We start from the raw sequence: 25,044 nt of genomic DNA on the forward strand, positions 1-25,044 counted from the left end.
GTTTAAATTAAGATTGAGTGAGAAGAAGAACAGTAGGAAAGGTCATCTGTCTGGAAACAAGCCATGGTTTCAAACTCAAACTAAACGCCTTTGCTTACTGCAGCTCTGCAAGCCCCTTCAAGCAGCTTGATTCAACAGTGATACTGATGGAATTCCAACTTTTAACATAAACTACACAATAATTTGAAGTACTGCCTGTGTAAAATCTTAACAATGATACCTTCATCAAACCAAACACTGAAATTCCAAAAAACTACAGGGAATATATCAATAGGTTGTGTTCTTTTATGATTTATGGTCATATAGAGAGTGTGCCTCGCTCCTTGTTTCATTTTCTGTGTCATTTGCTCTCATTTCTCTCTCTCTATTTCTCTCTCTCTCAACGTCTTCCCTTTTTCTGCTTTCTTGGTTGTATACATGCTTGTTTAGTTCTTTGGCTCTGGCTATAGTTTAAAAAAAAAAGAAAATAATTGAAAGAAGTCTAAAAATGAATTGATGAGTCACTTTACAGCAGGTGGGATTTGGAGCAGAACAATTCAAGCAACTCCAACACTCCTTAAAGCTCCCACATGATCAGAGGAGATAACTCATTTACCTTTATTCTTTATCTCTTTCATTTGTTTCACGCTCTAGTACCTCAGGAGGAGGAACAATGAATCCTTGATTAGGGGACATGATCTTAAATACAGGACTACGATGCATTTGCTGATCTAACTGAGACAAGAATAATATCGTAAGGTAACTTTTGTATACATAAGAATATCACAGACTGAATAAAGACATGAATAAAAAGGCGTCACTAATGTATGGGTGTATATGTCCATTTGTATGCGTTTGATACAATTCAGTTGCTGATCACAGCCTTCAAACTGCAAATTGGAAATGCACTAAATGGGTCCAACAATTACTGTCTCTAGAATAAGGAAATAACCTTACACGGATAGGGTCTATTGATCAGAAGAGCCTGTCAATGGTTGGGGATTGACTGATGTAATACTGGTAGAGAATCCACTGAATGAGAACAGTTCATTCATGAATTAAATGACCGAACTGAGCAACTCGCACTGAGCAAACCTGGGTGAATGATATGATTCAAAGACAGTGAGGACTCACTGACCCAGGTTAAGTTTACAATGTTCAATGTTTTACAGTAGTAAAGCCTATATGACAATGAATGTTAAAAGCAAACAGATATGTGCATAAATTAGGCCTGTGTTTCAGAAATTTTAAGTGCACACTAATGCAGCATACACTTACATAATCAGCTATATAATGTACAGTATAAACATGTTACATGCTATTTGCTTATCCTTCTGCATTTTTTTAACATTCATATAAATAGTGTAACATTCATAAAAAGTCATATTGTAACTCACGCCTAACCTAATTCCTCTGCATGAATCTTTTGTTCACAAATGATATTCCTTTGTTTGAGTACCTAAGTTCCCTTGCATTATTTACTAACATAAAAATGTAATGCATTGTAAAGTAACACTGTTGGCAAGAAATAATTATTTTTTGCTAAACTGCAAAATAAGTACATGTTATTTATATATTGTTGTATGCTCTTGAACATTGCTAGCCAGTGTGTTATTCTACTTCTTTTGATTTTGGACTGAAAGGATGGGTTCCTTTTGAACTAGTGGACCATTCCTGTTTACTCATTTCCTTGCTGAAAAACAACAGCAAAGCCATCAACCTATGACCATTAACCTGGCCCCACGTGGGCAGCATATAAATGGCCCCAGCTACTTCATACTGGTCTTCTTTCCTTCTATTCTTGTCAAAGGGTTTGGGTTAGTAGATGCAAAGACACTAAGTATAGTGCTCTAATCTAAGCATCTTGTTAAAAAGCCTAATCTTTTTATTGTTAAAATCTGTACCACCAGATGAGAGTGCACTGACATATACCTTTGGTGATGGTAAATTCTAATATCTGACATTATTAGTCTTGCTGCTGTATGAATGACTGAAATTTGCACTATTGTTCATGTCAGCATGCAGCAGCAAATGTCTTCCAGAGTAACTAATTACATAATCAGGCTTGGAGAGTAACAGAATACATGTAACTGCATTACGTAATCAGGAAACAAAAAACTGGTAACAATAATCTGTTACAGTTATGTCAAAAAACAAAGTAATCAGATTACAGTTACATTTTATAAAAATTGGAATAACATCCAGATTAAAATTTTTAAGATTTAAAACCAAAGAAATTAATCTTTTGACATAACACAATATAGACAGCTGCATGATTATAGTTCTAGTTCTTTCTTGCCAGTCGTGGCTCACATGAGCAACCTAGTGGTGTATAGGTTGTATGTATGTGCAAATAAAATTGGTAGAATTTAACACAAATTGTTCTCTGAAATGCTTTTGTTAGGGTGACAATACATCATCTTTTTCCCCGGACATGTCCTCTTTTTCGGACCTTAAAAAAGCGTCTAAATTTGAGAAAATATCTGGGATTCAGCTTTAGTTTCATTATGATGTGCTTATGGTCTAAGACTGCATGTGTGCGCATATTTGCATTGCTTTAACCCCTCTCTGTAATTCTCACCTTCTCGCACACCAATTAAAAAGGCTTGCAGCAACTAGTGGCCAAATTAGCCTACTCTCGGCAAATGCGTGTAGGTGACACTGTTTTGTATGGCATCAAACAGTTGCTTGACAATAGCGGCAAATGACAGATGTCCTGAGTCGAAACAGTGCCCATGGCCATATAAGGTGATTTTTAATTTCATGTTATCATATAGCTTCGTATTACATGGCCATTCAAATATGTGAATTATGGCAGAAGGTACACTTGTGGTATCTGATATTTTATTTTATTCCATGGACATTCAAAATAATGTAGGAAAAAATTTAAAATATATATAAAGTATATATATTTATGCGATGTTAATAGAGTGTGTATTTTTCAGTTTATTAAAGACTGCATTCACATTATCACTGTTTTGGAAAACCAGAATATGGTCACCTTAACTTTTGTGATGTATGTTACCCCCATCAGGGACAGTGATCTTTTATTTATTTGTTTGTTTGTTTATTTATTTAATTAAAACAATCCAAACACTGAAAATGTCTTAAGCTTAAAATAAGCTCTAAATAAAAGTATTTTAGATCATATTGCTTTTTTCTTGACTTTATTTACATATGTGGTCTTGAAATAATCCAAAAGTAATCAGATTACATTACCTTAATATTGTGATACTTAGATTACATTACTGATGACATTTTATTTATTTATTTATTTTACAAGTCATTTGTAACTGTAACGGAATACATTTTTAAAGTAACCTCCCAACCCTGCTCATAATTTTAAAAGTCCACAATTTCATAACTTTTTGAATTATTGAACTTTGCCAACTTTGGTTGTTGTTGTTTTATCTGACTAGCCCCATAGGACTTGTATGATGGACTTGATCAGTGCTGAAACTGATTGGGACTGGAGCAGGATTGGCAAGCATTTACAAAGCCTTACTCTAACTGCATCACAATGTTAACAGTGATGTATTAAGCATGCATCACAGGCTATGGAAATGCTGCCAGATATTCATTTGCTTTCACTGACACTGCATTGCCACAGCAGGAAGTGAAGTACGCAGCAGACATCACTCTATAGCCCCCTAGGAAAAAAGGAAGTTCCTTTGCTACAGTGCTGTGGCAGGAAAAGGAACATGCAGAAGACTCTGCTGATCAGCCCCATGGACGGGAAATTCTGTTGGAATGCAGACTACAGGAGTTGGCAGAAGGCACAGGCTAAATGCAAGACTTGTTAATGGCAATGCAACAGGGCAATGGAGGGCAGAGCTTGGAGGAGATTAGTATAGCCACCTTGCATACAAAAATAGACCTTGATGTACATTCTCATAGTTGTGTCTCATTCTCGATGCTTGAGGCCCACCTTGGGGGAGAGTGTTGCTAGCCCACCAAGTGATTAACATAAATATTCCTCAATGCACCACCTCCATGAAATAATAATAATAATAATAATAATAATAATAATTTTATTTGTTGGAACCTTTTATAACACTCAAGGACACCTTACAGAAAGACAACATACAATAAGAAGAGAATAGTTAAAATAGATACACTAAATAAAAATAGATGAAGCAATAATATAGAAGAGTTCATTATAACGAATAAGCTTATTTGAATAGACGTGTTTTAATCTGAGATTTGAACTGTGAAATAGAGTCCAGCTGACGAATATGCAGTGGGAGTGAGTTCCAGAGTTTGGGTGCAGAGCAACCAAAAGCTCTGGCACCCATAGTGTGGAGTTAAAAGCTGGAACAGTGAGTAGAGAAGCTGAGGAGGATTGTAGAGAATGGGCAGGGGTATAAGGATGAAGTAGATCTGAGAGGTAGGAGGGAACCAGATTATGAATGGCTTTGAATGTGAGAAGTAGCATTTTATAGTGAACTCATTGTTGGACAGGAAGCCAGTGGAGCTGAATAAGGGAGGGTGTGATATGGTCGGTGGTCTTTGTGTGATTAATAATTGTTGCAGTGAGTTTTGAATCATTTGGAGCCAGTGGAGAAGTTTATCAGATATGCAAAAAAGGGTGGCATTACAGTAGTCAATACAGGATGTTACCAGAGCATGAATAAGTACTTGAGTGCTGTGATATGAGCGGGAAAGGCGGACTCTAAGAATATTGCGAAGGTGGAAGAAGGCAGTATATGAGATGTTATGGGAGCCATAGCAAAGTGATGGGAAAACAATTAATATGTTAATGTAACTGGATTTGGCTCATTCAAATGACCAGCTGGAGCCTGGTAAAAACACTCTGCCACTAGTACTGTACCTGGACAGGTCTTTGGTACAAAAACAGATTTTTGCCAGAGCAGGGCATGACCAAACCTCCTCAGCAGGCATGACCAAACCTCCAAAGCATGTCCATATAATGAAAGCTGTATGGCTAGTGCTGCAAGATTTTCAGGAAACTCTAAGGGAGTTATAGGTACTGACAAACATGGTGATGTTTAACATCAAACAACAAGGGAGCACAAAATTATATGCGAGGTTGAGGTGGGTGAACAAGCTCTGGAAGTGAGATATTGCTCATCTTCTGTTTGTAACAGCTACCTACCTACCTGATCAACGCAACCACAGAGCAGATGCACTGTCTCGCAATAAACCTCTTCCAAGAGATTTGAACAGGTCATTTGATTCAGTAAATTTGCAACACCTATAGAAGTGTGGAAGTTGATCTTAGTGCAAACAGACAGACAACTCATTATCCAATGTGGTTCATGCACAGGCCAATGACAGAGGCTTTAGGCCAGGATGCGTTGGCGTATGATTGGCGAGATCCGCACAATTAATGAGATATGTAGCCATCAATCTGTATTTCACTTCTTATTTTGATTTCAGAATAATATAACATAATAAAACAGTCCAATACTCCCACATTTCCACAGAGTCAATTTGAAACAAAACCAGGTGGTCAGATCTCCTTAAGGAGCTCTTCATGAGTTTTGCAAATTGTGGTACTGAGATTAATATAACTTAAAATGGCATTCAACCAAATCTCATTTCGTAAAAGTCCCTTATGGGTTTTTTTTTTTTTTTTTTTTTTTTTTTTTTTAAGTAGTTGCATACATAAAATGCAGCATTTAACTTGTGCTGCAAGTTTTTAATTCAATACTTTGTCATTAGTTTTATGTACACATACAAATGAATTGCATTTTGTTCTGTTTAACTCCCTGAAAGTAAAAATAATTCATTATACAGTTAATGTGACATGATAATATTATTTTTAAAATGTAATTTAATATTGGTCCTAATTTTGTGGCTGTTTTAAAGGATAAATTATGGAGGTGGTTTACAAGTCCTGGAGACCAGGTCAGCAATTAGAGTCCTCATATATGAAGAAGATGGAAGGGCAATGTGGATAGTGTCATTTCAGTCCACAGTCATCTGCAATATGCAGAGAGCTATGTTGGCACATCATTATCATTATGATGACACAGTGATGGCAGCCAATTTATACGAAACATGTATTAATTTATTGTTTTTGGTTTTGATTACTACAGTGCATTTCAATCCCTAATAAAAGAATCAAACTCTTCTTCATTATTATTATTATTATTATTATTATTATTATTATTGCAGCATTCAGTGTGTATATATATATATATATATATATATATATATATATATATATATATATATATATATATACTCAGCAACAACAAAAAAAGAAACATCCCTTTTTCAGGATACTATTTTAAAGATAATTTTGTAAAATCTAAATAAGCATTACACATCTTTATTGGAAAGGGTTTAAACAAAGTTTTTCATGCTTGTTCAATGAACCATAAACAATTATTGCACATGCACCTTTGAAACAGTCCTTAAGAGACTAACAGTTTACAGGCGGTAGGCAATTAATGTCACAGTTACAATAATGTAGGACACTAAAGAGACCTTTCTGTTGACTCTGAAAAACACCAGAAGAAAGATGCCTAGGGTGCCTGCTCACCTGTGTGAACATATCATAGGCCTGATGCAGGGAGGTCTGAGGACTGCAGATGTGGCCAGAGCAATAAACTGCAATGTCTGTAATGTAAGATGCCTAAGACAGTGCTACAGGGAGACAAGAAGGACAGCTGATTGTCCTTGCAGTGGAAAAATTATATGATAGAGAACTTGCAAATGCTTTGGTGGAAGAGTGGAGTAACATCTAACAGTTAGAACTGACAAATCTGGTGCAGTCCATGAGGATGAGATGCACTGTAGTACTTAAAGCAGCTGGTGGCCACCAAATACTGACTGTTACTTTTGATATTGACCCCCCTTTGTTCAGATACCATTTCTATTTGGCAAATGTCTGTGAAACTTGTTCAATTGATGTCTTAGCTGTTGAATTTTTATGCTAATACAAATATTTACTCATGTTAAGAAATTTGCTGGAAATAAAAGCAGTTGAATGTGAGAGGACGTTTCTTTTTTTGCTGAGTATATATTATATGGCATGGTTGTAGAGGTTTGGAGTGGGCTACATTTTAAATGAAACCAATCAAATGATTTTTGTGGAAAAGAAATGCATGAATGGTACACTAAATGACACTTGGGTTAGAGGTAAATTTAGAGGCAACCAATTTAACAGTATGTGCTGGAGTTTAGTGGTCCATATACAACAGCGCAGTAAAGACAGGTGTCATCACCTTGTGCTATCCTTATCCTAAATAGAGAACAATATCAGTCCCTTGAGTGATTCTCATCCTCAATATAGAACAGTATCAGAATTTTATGCAAACTTTATCCTCTGTAAAGAACAGTATGAGAGCTTGAGTGATTACTGTACTCACTAGGTATCAGTAAAGTCCTCAATAAAGAATATGTACTATTAATGAGTGCTGTTTCTTACTGTCTCATGAGCTTCATTATAAGGACCCTACCTCATTTTGAATTTGATATAAAGCCTCCACTTCAGCTCAAACCAAGCAATCACAAAATTAAGGGGGAAGCAGAGAAGATTGTTTACTGCTGCACTGCCACTTTTGTCAGCTTTTATGCTTAGAAAACCAGATTACACTCTAAAGGAAGTGAATTAAAATGACTGACTCGACATTTTAGGGGGCTACAAGTCTTGCTTCTTTCACACGGGTCCCCAACACAAGTAGTGTCAATTGTGTGGCACATGAATAATAATAGTAAATAATAATGAGATATTAATCACCAGCTAATGAGGTAAATCCAGCCTAAATACAGCTCTGTCCCCCAACAGCTTCACCAAGTGCTGTCAATTGTAAGTGAATAGAAAGTGTATTTATTCCAAGCACTACTACATAAGCAATCAATTATATAATAATTAGTATTCCAAAAGCACCAAGGAGGAATTATGTATGTACGTATTATATGAGCTCTCTCACCTGGTACTCACTGGGCCAGAAAGTGCTAACTGCCAGTTCTACCTGGTGCCACTGGTAGCCTTGTGATCCAGAAATGTTCCAAACTGTGTTTCCATGTGGTCCACCATTCACCTGCACATAGACACTGAGCCTGCCTGGACTGTGGCCATCACGGCTATACAAGAAGTAGCTGAACTGCACACAGTGGGTGTCATTTTCACTTAGAGTGTGCAGCAACAGTTGAGCTTGCTGGCCTGCACTGTGCTGAGATGAATTCACCAACATATAGGAACCTGCACAGAAAAAGAGAAACAGAATGACTTTTTTTATTGAATAACCCCATTGCTCTTAACCCCTTTTCCATATAAAAGAGATCATAAATAAATGCACATAGTTCAAGTATTAGCCTGGCTGTTCTTCTATTACGCTCAAAGACATCTCATTATAACAGGCACCTAAAACACCTTCCTCTACTGACACCTTATTGATGTCTTGCAGTCTGTGGTTCATTTCCATATACATACATAATTATCAGATATTCATTCATCTTCAGTAACTGCTTTATCATTGTCAAGGTCATAGTGGATCCAGAACTATCCCGCAAACACTGGGCATGAGATGGGAATACACTGTGGATGTGATGCCAGTCCATTGCAGGAAATTATGTACACACATTATTGTCCTTTATTTAACCAGGTTAAAAATTTCTGAGATTAAAAATCTCTTTTCCAGAAGTGACCTGGCCAAGATGAGCAGCCATGGAAGTTCTCGCAATTACAGTTACAAAACATCACAATATCAATACACAATTAAAAACATTTGCACTTTGATTCTTCATTTAACAGCTCACAAATCAAAAAATTAAAAGTGTTCATGGACACCTAAGTCTGCATATTCAAATCAATGTGTAAAGTGTTTCCTAATTCAGTTCGTACAAATGGAACTTCTAGGGTATACAAGTTCTGTGAACGCAAAGAATATACCCCAGCAATTTTCTGTTGAGTAAAGGAGCAAAGATATGAAGGTAACAGATCCAAAATAGAGCTGTAAATAAACAGACACCAATGCTTAAGTCTGCGTATCGATAGACCAACATACTCTATTATATAGCTCACATTGATGAGTTCTCAAATTACAATTTGTTATAAACCTGAGAGCAACATGATAAAGAGTGTCTAAGGAACACAGAAGTTTGGTAGGCGCCAATTTATACAAAACATTTTCATAATCAAGAACTGGCTTGAAGGTGGCAGAAACTAATCTATTGTTTGCCTCAAATGAAAAACATCCTTTGTTTCTAAAACAAAACCACAGATTTAGCTTTAATTTAGTTCTTAGTTAATTTACATGAGATTTAAAAGATAGAGATTCATCAAGTATAAAACCAAGACATTTTTATTCTGTCACAACATCTATTTCAGTACCCTATAAGGTGTTAACTGATAACAGATTTGCGGCTTGTTTCTTTGGTCTCGAAAATAACATTACTTTAGTTTTTTTACCATTCGAGGTCAAATTTAAGCAAGAACGCCTTTGTTGCACAACATCGAAACCAGACTGCAGTGATGACACAGCTTGATGTAACTTGGGTGCACTGCAATAAATTACTGCGTCGTCAGCATTAAAATTAAAACTAGCATTCCTAATATTAAAATCAAGATGATTAATATAATTAATAAAAAGTGGAGGCCACAAAACAGACCCCTGAGGAACACCCCTCATCATCTGTAAAGGTGCAGATGAGTGACGATCCATTCACACACATTGTGTTCTGTCCACTAAATAATTTTCAAACCAGGATATAGTGTCATTAGACAATCCTATTAATTTGAGTCTATAATTCAATATACTGGAATCAACAGTATCAAATTCCTTAGATAAATCAATAAAAAGTGATGCACAGTGATGTCCTTTATCAAGTGCCTCAATAATGTCATTTAGGACCTTAATTGCAGCTGTAGTTGTGCTATGTTTTTTTTTTGTTTTTTTTTTCTTCTGATACCTGACTGATTGTTTGATAAAATATTATTTTCAGTTAAATGTGAAGACAACTGTTCACTAATAAGAGTTTCGAAAACCTTTGACAAAATACAGAATTTAGAAATCGGCCTGCAGTTATCCATGTTTGTAGGATCTCCTCCTTTTAATAATGGGATAACAAAAGCAGAATTCCAAATTTTTGAAACTTCATTTAAATACAGTGATAGATTAAAAATATATGTTAAAGGAGCGGCGATAATATATGCAGCTAATTTTAAGAATAGTGGTTCTAATTGATCAGGACCGTGACTTATTTATATACAATAATTTAAGAGCTTTTTGAACCTGACAAATAGTAAACTGTTTAAAACTGAAGTTAAGGTCCAATAAGCATCTTCCTCTATAATCCATATCGTTGTTAATTTCTAGAGTTTTCGATGCTGAGATCCAGCAGTAACAAAGTGCTTCTTAAAACAATCAAGCATCTCTCTTCTATCCAGGATTTTTATGGAATTATCCATTAAGTATTAATTAAGGGAAGCTCTGCAGCCTTTTTGCCCCTGAAACAGAGTCAATATTTTCCCAAAATTTCATAGTCTTGTTTAAGTTACAAGTAAAAAAAAAAAGTAATCAGTTTTAGCTCTCCTAGTCATCACTGTGCATCTATTATGTAGTTGTCTAAAACAAAGTCAAATATCAGAGCTTCACTTTAGCCCAAGCAACATCACGCTCATGAATCAAATTTGATAACATAGGTGAAAACCAAGGATTGTCAGGACCCTTTACATGGTATTTTTTGCTAGGAGCATGTCTATTTATAATAGTTGTCAGCCCTTCATAAAAATACTTCCTGGCACACTCTATATCGGGAATCAACAAAGTATTCTCCCAATCGAACTGAACAAGGTCATGAACAAAACCTTGTTCACTAAATTGAGACATACACCGCCTGTTAATAATATGAGGTCACTAATATCATGTGATCACTAAATGATCACTACTATCATGTGCATAGACAAATGCTACTGAATATCTATGAGGTACTGTCATATCACAGCAAACCAATGACTACATTTCCCATACTGCACGGCGGCCTACAAACATGGCTGCCGTGGACTGCAATTCTCAGAACACTCGCGCGCGCACACACACAGAACACTCACACCCATTCTAATCACACACACCTGTATACAATCTCACACACACTCACAACCTCAGTATATAAGAGACTGTTCTAACACTATGACTTTGCAAAGTATTACATGAGTTTTCCATATATCAAGCGTTTGTTACCGGCCCGTATGTTATTGTTTAGATCTTGTTCTCGCCCTCATTCTTGATTCTGGTTTTGCCTCGTTTATGCCTGTTTGCCAATCGCCTGAGCCACTGCCTGTTTTTGACCTACGCTATTGTCTGATGATTTGGATTTGTCTGCCTTCCTCTCTTTAAATAAAAGCTCTTATCTGCACTTCCGTCCATCCTAACGTCCATTACGTTTATTTCGTGACAGATACATTTGTAAAAATAAGATCAAGAAGTGATGATTCATCTGGCTTTTTTAGGTGTAATCTAGTTGGTGTATTTACTAGTTGCTGAATATTAAAAGCATCACAAAACAACTTAATCTCAAAAGATAAAGGCTGCAGCCAATTCCAATTAAAATCTCCAATTAATACTATTTCCTTAACATTCAAGATTGATAAAATATCCATAAAAGATGAAAGGGATTCATTTGTTGCTGATGAGGGTCTATAACAACCTACTACAGTAAAGGCCAGAGTCTTTGAAAAGACTACATCAACTGCCAGGAGTTCAGATTGTATAGATAACGATTTAGATAGCAACAATTTACCTCATATATTTTTTATATAAATCGCTAACCCATACCTCCTCTTTTTAATCGATCAGTTCTAAACATTTTATGCCCTTCAATATTAATAGCACTGTCTAAAACTGAATTATTTCCCACACTTCTTCACACCCAAGGGGAAGAATCATCAATCCACTTACATGCATGATATTGGGGGATAGGAGGAAACCAGAAACACTGGAGAACACACGTGTAAACACAGGGAGAAATTATGAGATAGATGTATCTGTTATATTTACATTATGTAAGTTATGCAGTATATAGAATGGTGTAAAAATACAGTGTATCCTATTGTACTGTTTGAGACTTCTGGATGTCTGGACTATTTGTTTCGTCTGGGTCTCAAACAATACATTCAACAGATTGTATAATATAGTAGGCAATTAATCAAAAAACACTGCTTGTATTGTAATAAACATTTAAATGTAGTTTCCTTTTTGATAACTCAAATCAATTATAAAAAAAATTCTTCTTCTAAGCATACTATTACCCAAGTGACTAGATGAAAACACAATGCAGCACACACACAGTAAAATCTCTTTGCTGCATTCAGGCAACCTTTCCAAGATAAATGGAGAAGGCAAAACTACACTGTCTTACATAAGTACACTTTCATAATAAATTGAAAATATATAGCTAAGGCACATATTCAGTCAATTCCTGTATAGAAAAAGGTATCATAGTGAGACACTACTGTATCACATTGACTATTTCCCTTTATGTCGTAGCATAAAGTATTAAACTGTTTGTTAAAAGGTCTTTCCCAGTAGAACACTATGCCAAAACTGAAAGAAATTCCAGAAATGATGAGGAAGATGGTGATTGAAACACATCGGTCAGGGAAGGGTTACAAAGCTATTTCAAAGGCTCTGGGACTCCAAAAAACCACAGTGAGAGCCATTATCTCCAAATAGCAAAACTCAGTACAGTACTGAACCTTCCTAGAAGTGGCCAACCTTCCAAAATTCCTCCAAGAGCACAGCAACTACTCATCCAGGAAGTCACAAAAGAGCCAAGGACAAGATCAAAGGGACTACAGGCCTCTCTAGCATCAATAAAGGTCACTGTTCATGACTCCACTATCAGAAAGACACTGCGCAAAAATGGCATCCATGGAAGAGTGGTGTGGAGAAAACCACTGCTAACCCAGAAATACATTAAAGCTCGTCTGAATTTTGCCAAAACACACCTTGATGCTCCTCAAACCTTTGGGGATAATGTTCTGTGGTTTAATGAAGTTGATGAGGGGTCCCGTTACATCTGGCATAAACCAAACACCGAATTCCAGTCAAGCATGGTGGAGGTAGTTCGATGACGTGGGGATGGTTTGCTGCTTTAAGGCCTGGGCAACTTGCAATAATTGAGGGAAATGTGAATTCTGCTCTCTACCAGAAAATACTAAAGGAAAATGTCCGGCTTTCAGTCTATAAGTTGAAACTCAAGTGCAACTGGATTATGCAGCAAGGTTGCAGTTATTGCTGCTAAAGGTGGCACAAACTAATTTTAAATTTAAGGGGACAATTAGTTTTTCACATTGGTGATCGGTGTTGTATAATTTGTTTTGCTTCAATAATAATAAAAAAAAACTGTATTGTGTGTTTACTCAGGTTGCATTTGTTTTATGTTGTATTTTGTTTGAAGATCTAGAACTGTTTAGTATGAGATATACACAAAAACAGAGGAAATAAGGACTGTACATTGTCCTTAACCATTACGTGACAATTAGCATACCTAATAATCTCTCTCTCTCTCTCTTGCTCTCGCTCGCTCCCTCTCTCCCTAACTGCCTGATCCACCCTGATGCCCTACTTCTGGTTGGAGTTCCCATCACCTGAAAACCATTTGCTGCTGCTGAGGACGGCCCTACATGGACAGCCTAAAGATTCGTGAGATTACTGTGGATGGTACCGCTTAAACATCATGAAGATGGCTGTGGACTGCAATTGATAAGAACAGTTTTGCTATGATAGCTTTAGGACTGTAATTGCCATGAACAGTTTTACACTCTTCAAAGTCTCCATCAGTGAACAGATGATTACTTCAACAAAATAGACTTCATGTTAAAACTATAATGAATTTCCTGGTTACACAATTTGACTTTCTGATCATGTAGTACACAGTTTGCTTACCCAGCCCCTTGTATAGTGAATTGCGAAGTTGCTTTTACCTTAAGTTCACATTGAAGAAAAGGAATTCCATATTGGCCTCTTTACCTGTCTGGTAAATTCATTCAATTACGTGTTTGTTCATGGCTCTGAACAGCATTTTAAAACATATTTTAACCTAGATATAACATTGCTGACATTACACCAAAGGCTTTTTTCTGTTTATCCGACTCCATTTTCTGCACAAACCAGAACTGCATTAAGTCATGACATAACCAGAATGTATAATTTTATTTAACCACAGGTCTATCATTAGAGCATCTTCATTATATAATCTGACATGGAGAACACAACACTGGTGAAATATCACAGTGTAAATCAGGCTTAAGAATCTTTATCATTACTTCATAGACGTATAAGTGCAAAGTTTTTGAAAAATACTTTGAATTAGAGAAATGACTCATCCTCCTCCTCAGGGCTCCTCAACTACAACAGCAACAGTAGAAAAGAGAAAAGCTGCCAGCCCCCTCTAGAGCCCTGCTCTATGGCTTTACTGAAGTAGGTAGGCAATGTTAAAATCACTTCTCCCAACACCATCTACAACTTATAGGTGGACACCTGCCTCTACACTTAAATCACTGATTTCTTCCAGGCCACGTATGCCCTGATTCATCCAATTCTTCCAACTTCCCTACAGCATGAGTTGGATTATTAAACAATGTCTCTTCTTCAATACTGAAACATGCATGAGTGTCATTTCTAAAGATCCTTCATTTGTTGCTCATGAGTCTATTCCTTTTAGGCTTGGCATACTATTGTCACACTTGCATTGTACAACATTCCCATGCCAGATTTTCTCCACGTCAAAATTTCTCTGTAGTTGGACAAATAAATTAATACCTGACTCATTTCCAACAAAAACAAGGAGAACTGAAGCAGAAGCCCAATCTTGTTCTGTCAAAAATGAATAATAAATAAATCACATCACAATTCTTTTCTTGACCTCTGGATCAATGGATATTGTGACTCCAAAACGGTCAATCTAATGTAAATAAAAATAAAATAAAAATTAGCCTGTCCAGCTAATTGGCATCCATAATTCTCCTATAGATCTAAGTTCCCACAACCTTATCATATGCTATTAAAGGATGTTTGTGAATCAGTTGACAAATTGACAGTAACATATGAATTCAGCTTATAGTTATATCATTTCACACACACACACACACACACACACACACACACACAAAAATAGTAGTTGTGCATTACATTATACCTGTGCTATTTCATTCCACTAGAAAGGCATTTATGCATTATTTTTATTTTTTAGACTTTACATGATAGTGATGAAGGTCCCAGATTCCTTAAAAGCCCAAAGTCCCTGTCTTTAGAAGCAGATACAGTATTGCCATTAGGGAACTGATTGGCTCCAAGTACCAAGGAATCGCTTTAAATGACAAACTAGTCCATTTTAAACTATTTACCAAAATAATGTATACAATTTATACAGTAAAACATCAATGCTTGGTGCACACCTAAATATTAGCTGATGGTTTGTGTGATATTTTCAGCAAATCCAATTTCCAAAATAGGGTTAGCATCAAACAAGTTTAATCTATAATCAAATTTGAAATTTATTTTGGTTTACCATCTTGTATTCTAGAAGTAATAAAATGTATCTTTCCATTCCTTTCATAGTTCTCTTCACAAATGCAATGTACTTTTGACAGAACATCTTAATTCATCTTAATTATGTTTCCTTAACTTTATGAGCCTGAATTTTCTAAAAAATAAAATAAATAAAAAAACCCAACTACAAACTAATGTCACATTACAATGCAAGTAGAATCTGGGCTTCACAACATTAGGCCTAGTGTGACCAATAACAACAACTGGAAAATTGTATTTCAATTCATTTCTGTTACATCTTATCTCACTGCACTAATAGTTGTTTTAGACACCTTGACCCATTGATACTTTACACGCCAGGTTCATTTCCCTTAATATCCACAAACCCACATTCTCTAATTAGCTCATCCAGCCCCATCGCAAACTGCAGGTTTCTATTCAACGTCAAGTGTGTACTATAATTCCAGTCAATGTATAACCACTACATGGATATTGCCATATTGTTGCAGAATGCCCCTTAGCCTCAGGCATTCTCACCCACAAGTCATCATTATTAAGTGCATACACATCCACAGACAATAAGCCTACCCTTATCCATTTAAGAAATCAATTCTGCTCTAACTCAATTCCATATAGACTGGCTATCCCCAGTCTCCTAAACCTCTTAAAGCTTGCCGCTGTCACCTCTGGGTTGTTCATTAGGGATTTTGTAAAGCTTTTTTATGATGTCCATTGTATCTGCAACCTGCATTATGTCCTGCTGCCACTTCTGCTGCTATGGCAACGCATCGAGTGTCATCACCTGTTCAATAACTACACTTTCTTCTGGAGAAACCTGGAGAAACCTAATCAAGACTGACCCCCTGCACTGTTCTGCCATTTTGTATCCTCCTCAATCTCTTCATCAATATCTGGGACATGTTCACTAGTACCTTCACGTTCATTTCGTTCTCTAGCGGATTCAGATTACCTCTTTATTCGGAACTACTATAACTTCCCTCTTCTCTTTAGCATTTCCAGGTTCCACTTCCTCATTAGCGTATGCTGTGTGTAGACAGATTATCTATTTAAACCTGATATATCTGATGCAAAAAAGGTCCATGTACTTGTATATTACATATACAGTAATGTGAAAAATACGTACACCCCATGGAAATTGTTAGCTTTTTTTGACATATTTGCACAAGCAAACATTTGATGCTCTTTGAATTAATAAAGTTAATACACTCTACACATTGCTTTGCTGCCTCAGGGACTGGACAGCTTGTATTCATTGATTCAACTATGAATTCTGCATCATATCAAAGAGTGCTTGAAAATAACGAGAGGTCATATGTCCGATAGTTAAAGTTGAACTGAAAGTGGACCTTTCAACAGGATAATGATCCTAAGCACACTAGCAAATCCACCAAGGAATGGCTCAAAAATAATAAATGCAGGGTTACTGAATGGCCTAGTCAAAGCCCAGATTTGAATCCCACTGAAATGTTGTGAGGGGATTTGAAACCGGCAGTGAAGTAAGCCCTCAAACATCTTTCAACTGAAAGAATATTGAATGGAAGAGTGATCACAAATTCTAGCAAGCCTGGTGGACAATTATGCAAAACATCTACAAGTTATTTCTGCTAAAGGGAGCAATAATAGCTTCTGAGGCCAAGGGTGTATTTACTTTTTCCACAGAAGAATATCACATCTGTTGATATTTCTGTTGAATAAATGATTGAAAAAGCTGATTTTCCTTGTGGTTTTGTTCAAGTATATCAACTTTATTAATAGGCAGTGTTTCAAAAATTATCAAATGTTTGCTTGTCTAAAGATGTCAAAACAGCCAACAATTTCAATGGGGTGTACTTATTTTTTCAAATGACTGTAGTACACGGTATATGGCTTTCCTACATGACAAATTCTGAATATGTCCATAATGGACTCCTTCCACAACCTATCAATGGAAAAATATTGTGTTTTAGTGCTGGGGTTTTGTGATTTTGCTAATGCTGCTATCAATGTTATGATCGATATCTTCACTGGGGAAAAACTGTGGAGACTGTGGTGAGGATAAAACACTTCACTTAATTTTTATCTGTGATCAATTAATCCATTACCAAGAAGGAAACAGCAAAACGGAAACAGAGAAAGAGTCAAACAATAGCTACAATGTTCTTTTTAAAATAGACTCACAGGCAGAATCAGAGGTCAAAAATCTCAAAGTCAACTTGAACCTCCAGGTCTTTAAGTACACTTGGCCAAGATAAAACTTTTTTCTCTTGACAGGTTCTGTAATGATCTAAAAAGTTTTATCCACTCATCTAAAACTCTATGCTGTCATGCCATGATGTGAGATAGAGAGATAAAAGTGAATGCCAACTTTTCCAGAGCAGATTCTAGTAGCTCAACTAATTCATAATTTATATGTAACTTATATATACAGTATTTCATGCATTATTTATACTAGCACTGTTGAAGTCAGAATCTGATCTGGGTTACAAGGTGTTGATTAATTTTCTATTATAACAGCACTGACAATAGTGCCAACAGTAATACAAACAATTTCTTTATGTTATTGTTAAGCGTTCTGTAAGGAGATGTTTATTTAACATTTATGGAAGGACTCTCGAGTGTCAGAACTTTGTAACAGAAAGTATGTTCAGGACAGAGGACTTTGCGCTTTCTGCTTTCTCTGTAACATGACAAGCTGAATTTTCAAGACAGAGAAAATAATAGAAACAATCCATTTAGGTGTGATATTGGCCTGATGTGAAACATCACACCACCCTGTCATTGATTATTTTCATATAACAGCATATCCTGCCATGTTTTATTCCTTACATAACGAAGAATTTAGAAATTGCAGATAGCACACAGTTTCAGGACAAACATGGTTGAGTTGAGGCATATAAGGGTATCTTATGGCTATGATAAGTGTATTCTGGGGCAAAGGACCTTTAACTTTTGGAATCTGGGCCAGAAATGTCACAAATGCAAGCAGCAACAAAGTGAGCCAAATGTAAGCGTGAGTCACAATCAGAAAGTACAAAATATGCATGACTATAAAATATTTTATATAATCAAGAAGTGTCACAGATTAAGTTTAGCTCTGAGCAAGAAGTAATTGCTCCAAAAAATCCATCTACAATGTTAATTATTTAATATGAAATAGGAGAAAAATTAAATGACTGGTACAAAAATAGATGTCCAGTAAACTTGTGCTACTGTGAGTAAACACAGTCAGTGGTTTTAAAGACCACAAAATACTTTCAGAAATCTGTACTGTGACATGATTTATCACAATAATTATATAATATTTTAATATCACCCAGCCAACTTTACCACTTAGGATTGTTCTTTCTCTTATTATTTTTAGATGTTTACCAATATTATTCTTAGCATAAACACTGCCTGGAAACCTAATGTAACATAATAACATATATTCAGCTACTTAGCTAGTTAAGTGCATTAATACAGACTAACAAGTATGTATGAAATGAAGGCATATATATGAATTCTCAGAAAGATGAGGACTATACTGTAGCCATGGCACTTATCCTTTTCTGATTAAGTTTCTCATGTAGCACAGAAAAAAGTGTTTCTAAGAAAAAAGTCACCAAAACATTGGTGACTGTTTCAGCTATGAAAAGCAATGTTGTCTCCTCACATTGTAAGTAAAAATATGATTGGGACCTAAATAGTGTCATTCTTTTTTTCTCAAAATACTCAAGCATGAGTCAATATGTTGTTACAGCAGGACAGTTATATATATATGACAGGCAAAAGTCTGAGAGCACTGGTGAAAACGCTTCTGTTTGGCGTTCTTTTTCAATTTAACACAAAGGTTTTCATTACAAATTATATTATCAGTACCAACTTGAGTAAAAAGTAGAATCTTAGAAATATCTACATGAATTTCAGAGTTTCTTAGTATTCGATATGTCCACTTTTTTGCTTTAATGACAGTGTGCACTCGAGCTGGCATGGACTCCACATTTTGTATATTGTTATATATTTGTATATTGCTATTGTCTTTAGAGCTGCAACTAATCGATAAAATCGATAATAATCGTTTATGAAAATCGTTGTCATAAATCTCATTATCGATTAGTTGGTCTGCATACGGTACATTTACTCATTACGTTACTTCTTTAGTAAATACTAAAGTTGTTTCCCAAATGACGTACTTTGCACTTACACTATGCACTGTGCACTCCGCTGTCTAGTGCAGTGTTTCTCAACCAGGGGACCCCTAGTGATCAGTGGTGTAATTGCAGGGGGTTTAAATGTTTAAATAAGTGAAATATATAAAACGTTAAATGTATCAAAACATATTCAAATGAGATGTTTTAAAATTAATCAGTTTATGTTATTTGCAAATATCACATTAGCTGAGCAGATGATCCTTCATTGATGGATTTATTTTAAATTTATGTACAAATGAAATGATTTTTTGCAAAAACCTGTGAGTTGTAGACGAGTTCAAGTGTTGCATTGATGGATAAAATAAAGAAAAGATAATTCAGAGATAATTCAAATTAAATGTCACACCAACAATAAAATGTAAAAAATTCAATCTTGAAATGTTTTGATTCAATTTTAATGTTAATATTATTAATGTTAAATATTAATAAGATAAAGCAACATATGTAGAAATGACTGTTTAATATATAGCCTTTAATTGTTGTGGAGTGAGGGGGTCCTTGTGATTTGTTCGAAATATGCTAGGGGTCCAAAGCTCACAAAAGGTTGAGAACCACTGGTCTAGTGTATGAATTTTAGAAAGGTAATATAGTCTCAAATAGAACACATTAGTTTTTTAATAACCTAAAAGTTTGCCCCCACCCAATTAATCGATAAAATAATCGGTCAACTAATCAATTATGAAAATAATCGTTAGTTGCAGCCCTAATTGTCTTATAGACTTGTACTTTGAGCAATTTATGAAGTCGTAAATAGAAAGCTCTTTTTGTCTTATCTATTGCCCCATGTCGCACCAATGTGTAGTGTGTCTATAACGCTCCATGACTGCTAATGCAAAGATGGACATGTTAAAAAATGATTGTCTTTTACTTGACAAATGCCAGTTTCCAGAGTTCTGATGTTATACAAAGCTGGCTGTAAAACTGCTGGATGACTGTGTTGTGTGCTGTGTGGGTACTTTGGTATAAAAAAAGGTGGAATGGGTGCAGCGATGACAGCTACAGTCCTCGCTCATTAATCACATTGGCACAGTTATTAAATTTCTAATGTCTGCCAGGACAGTAATTGGGCACACACACACTAACACACACAGGCTCTGGTCCAACTCTTGCTGACCTTTTCCTCTGTCTTAGTGGCAGATATAGTGATTAAGATCCCCATCTGTCTTATGAAGCTTAACTGTTACTCCCTCAGTCTAACCTTGTCTCTTTTCCATTTTCCATCCTCCTCTTTTTTTCTCAACACACAGTTATGTCATCCAGCTTCCCATGAGTGACTTCACCATCTCTCCTTCTTACTCTCCATAGCTTGAAAATAAGCGAAAAATCAGTAACAACAGATTTGATGGGTGCTGCCTTCCAAGTGCACTTAAACATGCAACACAAATCCAACCTACTAAACTATTCACTAACTCTATTAAATGTCAAGTTTAAAAAAATGCTACATGCATCAGATGTGTATCTTTCTTCTGTGATTTGCCAGACTGAGTGTCATAACAAGTATTACATTTAACCTGAAATTCATGACATATGCTTTTATAGAGAATTAATCAATGCAAAATCCAAGCTGTTGCTGCTACTTATAGTTATTTGCTTGCTCAGATTTCTACTGCATGCTCAGCTTTTTTCTAATCAGATGTGCAACATTTGCACATGTGCTTTAAGCAGGCAAAGATTCCACTAGTCAGGAAACAAGATTACATATGGGGGAGGCATATAGCAATAAGGTGGGTATAAAAAGAAAAGCACATGGCAGATGTCTTGACATTTCATCTGCAAAACAGTACAGGTGTTCATTTTGAAGTTAATTAGACTCAGGAGGAAACTTTCTTTGTCAGCATATACAGTTGTAATCAAAATTATTCAGGTCCCATTGTAAATCATGTTTATTGTCAAATTTACAGACTTTCAGCTGTTTGCAATGAACAAATCAAACAAAAACAACTGAAATAGTTCAACACAACAAATGCTTTAAGTGGTTTCCCAAAATTCAACTGATAGCTTTCTTTTTCTGCTCTGTCCAGGTATTTAATATATTTTCTACCCCCAGCCAGTTCAGGTATTTCATGTGTTCCAGCTCAAGCAGACCTGGTGCAACTAATGAAGCCCTTGATTAGTTGTATCAGGTGTGCTTGAGAAAACACCTGTTTTGCATATTTGTGCTGTTGTGAGGGATTCTATTCAGGGGGTTGAATGAATTTGAGACTGGAGAAATCATTATAAGTTGCATTTTAAGTTGAATTTTGGGAAACCACTTTAAGCATACATTGTATTGAACTACTTCAGTTGCTTTTGTTTGATTTGTTCATGGCATGACATGAAAGTCTGTACATTTTGACAATAAACCTGATTTGCAATGGGGGGGCGGGTTGAAAAATTTTAATTGCAACTGTACAGTAACTGGAATAACAGCAAGATCTTAGTATTATAAGGTTGTGTCTGGGTGAAGAGCTTTTTTTTAGATATGGTACTTCAGTTTCTCACATTCCACCAAGCAAAACTTTAAAGTACTGAAATTTAAATTTACTGCACAGCAATATCTACACTTTAAGGTTACTTCAGAGGTGCATTATGGAAATTTCGAGACATTTATAAAGTAGATTTTTGAACACTGGCCAAATGCAGAGAAAAGCTTATTATTCTGTAAGCTCAAACACTGTTTGGTTTTATTACGTTCTAGTAATCTGTTTCTTATTATCTCCTTCTCTCATTAAATAAATAATAAATGATATAACTCAGTAGAGAAAGACATTTTGGGCATATTAAGACCATATTATATTCATACTGTATATGCTTTTCAGTAGTTTTTTTTTTTCTTTTTTCTCTCTCTCAATGTATTCTCTAAGATCTAAAATACAATATATATCACTGTTAAAATGAAGGCAGGATATTTTCTGTGCAGCCACACAAATATGTTTTACAAGTTTGCTAGACCTTCAGTCCCTCTTACAGTCAGAATTACCAATTATTAAGCACATGACATGTATCTAGCTAATATGAGTAATGTTTAATCCTAAAAGTTATCTGATTTTAGCCACAATACTATCTCCACTGTGCTTACAAATTTCTTTATACATTGTAAAACCAGCGAGTACAGTAGACATGTACTGTACCTGTTTTGTACACTTTTATTATTCTCATTTATGTAGAACATCTAAAGATAAAAGTTACTTTCTCCTCTTGCTTGTCATACTGAGACTTCAAGTCTGTTCTGTTCTGTCAGGGTGTAAATAGAGGGTGAATGTTGATTGAACAAGGCTGCTTATGTTGTGTTTATCAAGTGTTTAACCTAAATGATGATTCTAAAATCCTGTTTATCTGTGATTTTGGAGATAGAGAACTTTTAATTAAAAATAAAGAGAATAAAGTATGCCCAAATTATGAAGTTTATCTTGTTAACTTACATTTTTACCAAAATGCAAATAATTTACATACTATTTAATACCAAGGTCACAATAGGTGGTAAAAAGTGACAGATCAAGGGCAAAATGATATACTCGCTAACCTCTAAGAAATCACCTGATACTGTTTGCAGTTGCAAACAAGTCAAAACAAATGTACCAAAATGTAAATATCACTGAGCAGACACGTAAATGCCATTAATGAGTGTGTGCTTCTGTTTTCTAGAAAATACAGAACACAAGGTTATTATGCCTCTGTCTGCATTGATGCACCAAAATGGTGGCTTCCCATTACAAAACAAATTGCACCAAAATGGCCAAGAGGACAGGCAAACACCATCAGAACCATGTGCTTGTATTTTGTAGAAACTAGAAAATCTGTGTTACTAGTGATAATATTGTGTAGAACCAGTAGGAAGTCACAGATTACACTTAATTCTGAGCACTGGTATTATATTGATAATGTAGTGTTTGAATTAAACCAAACCTCCATGGTACATAATCAGACTGAAAGATTGATGAGATATTATGCCTCTTATTAGGCCTGTGTGTTATGTTTCACATGGCTAAAGAAGTAGCAGGGTACTAGATAATTATTCACAAAATGTGTTTACAAACCTTAGTGACATTCTGAAAGATAGGCCTAGTGTAAATTGACTCAATACATTTCCCCTCCCTGCCACTAGAGGTTGCACTCACCAGACTATTTGCATGACTCCATTTATTGCCTTGCTTTTAAACTATTTAAGCAGCTAATGGACATTCGTTCATTTCGAAGTATTGCCAATCCCTGTGCAGTTTAAATCTTGTTATTGTCTTTATATTCTTTGTACCCTTGCTCTGTTTATTATACCTGTCTTTAAATCAGTATTATTGAGTATGATTATTTGTGTTTTGATCCCTTCCTGCCTTTTCACTGTGGAAATTTTGATTGCTGCAATTCTTTTTTTGTGATCAGTTGTTTTTTATTGGTTCAAGAACCATGTTTAATATTCCTGTTGTGCCATGAAGGAGTCTGTAGGTGCCATTTGTTGTCGTAATCTAATAGTTTCTCCACTGCTCTGAAAGTGCTGATGGTGTATGTCACATTAGGGCCAAAAGATTGTTTGCAATGCTTCAAAGAAAGTCCAGAAAAAAATCAAATTGGTCTGACAATTGCTTCTTCTATTTCTTTACAAGGTGTGGAAACCAAAGACTCAAACCATGTCTTGGCAGTACGTAGTTGAAATACATTGTGATATAACTCAAAATTAGGAAGAGAGAGACCTCCCTCCATTTTAGCACGTTGCAGCGTAGCCAATTTGAACTTGGGTTGTTTTCCATTCCAAAGGAAGGTGTGGATTAAAGATTCAAATCTTTAACACCATTTTGAGAGGGGTTTCAAAGGGATCATATCACTCAGAATATTTACCCGAGGTAATATATTCATTTTCATATCATATCAATCATTTATTGTAGTGAAGCAGGAAGTGTCCTCCATCTATCAATGTCTTTTATTTTAGCTTTTGAAAGATTTTCTCATAGGTTACATATACAATATCTTTTGGATAAGATTGAATATCAATCCCCAGGTAGGTTATCCGATTTGTAATTGGAATACCTGATTGTATCTGAATACTCTGAGCTTTTTTATTTAATGGTAGAAAAGATGATTTGGACCAATTGATCCTGCAGTCAGAGAATTTCCCAAAACTATTTAAGGTCCCTGATATATTTTGAATTGAGCCAAAATCTGTAAAATACAATAAAATGCCATCTGCATAGAGAGATATTGCATTTTGGGTACCATTTATTGAAATGGAACAGATCTGTTCTTGTCTTATTTTTTTTGCGCTAGAGGTTCAAGGGATAGAGCAAATAACATTGCCTTGTTCCTCTCAGAATATTAAAAGGTTGTGAGTGTAAGCCGTTAGTTGCTATGATGCCGATGGATTATCATAAATGATTTGAACCATTTTAATAAATTTCTCATCAAACCCCAATTTTTCTTGAACCCTCCATAAATAATAC

At 35.5% G+C, this 25,044-nt stretch overlaps 1 protein-coding gene across 1 annotated transcript in view; it reads right to left on the minus strand.

Annotated features, from left to right (window-relative positions):
• The window catches only part of ptprua (protein tyrosine phosphatase receptor type Ua), a 92,448-nt gene that overhangs the window by 65,732 nt on the left and 1,672 nt on the right, over positions 1 to 25,044 (minus strand). Inside the window, exon 3 of the mRNA XM_053638136.1 lies at positions 7,884 to 8,182. Coding sequence (XP_053494111.1) covers positions 7,884 to 8,182 — 299 coding nt within the window. The remainder of the gene's footprint in view (positions 1 to 7,883; positions 8,183 to 25,044) is intronic.

Source organism: Ictalurus furcatus, chromosome 12 (genome assembly GCF_023375685.1).
Source record: "Ictalurus furcatus strain D&B chromosome 12, Billie_1.0, whole genome shotgun sequence".
Taxonomy (NCBI): Eukaryota; Metazoa; Chordata; class Actinopteri; order Siluriformes; family Ictaluridae; genus Ictalurus; species Ictalurus furcatus.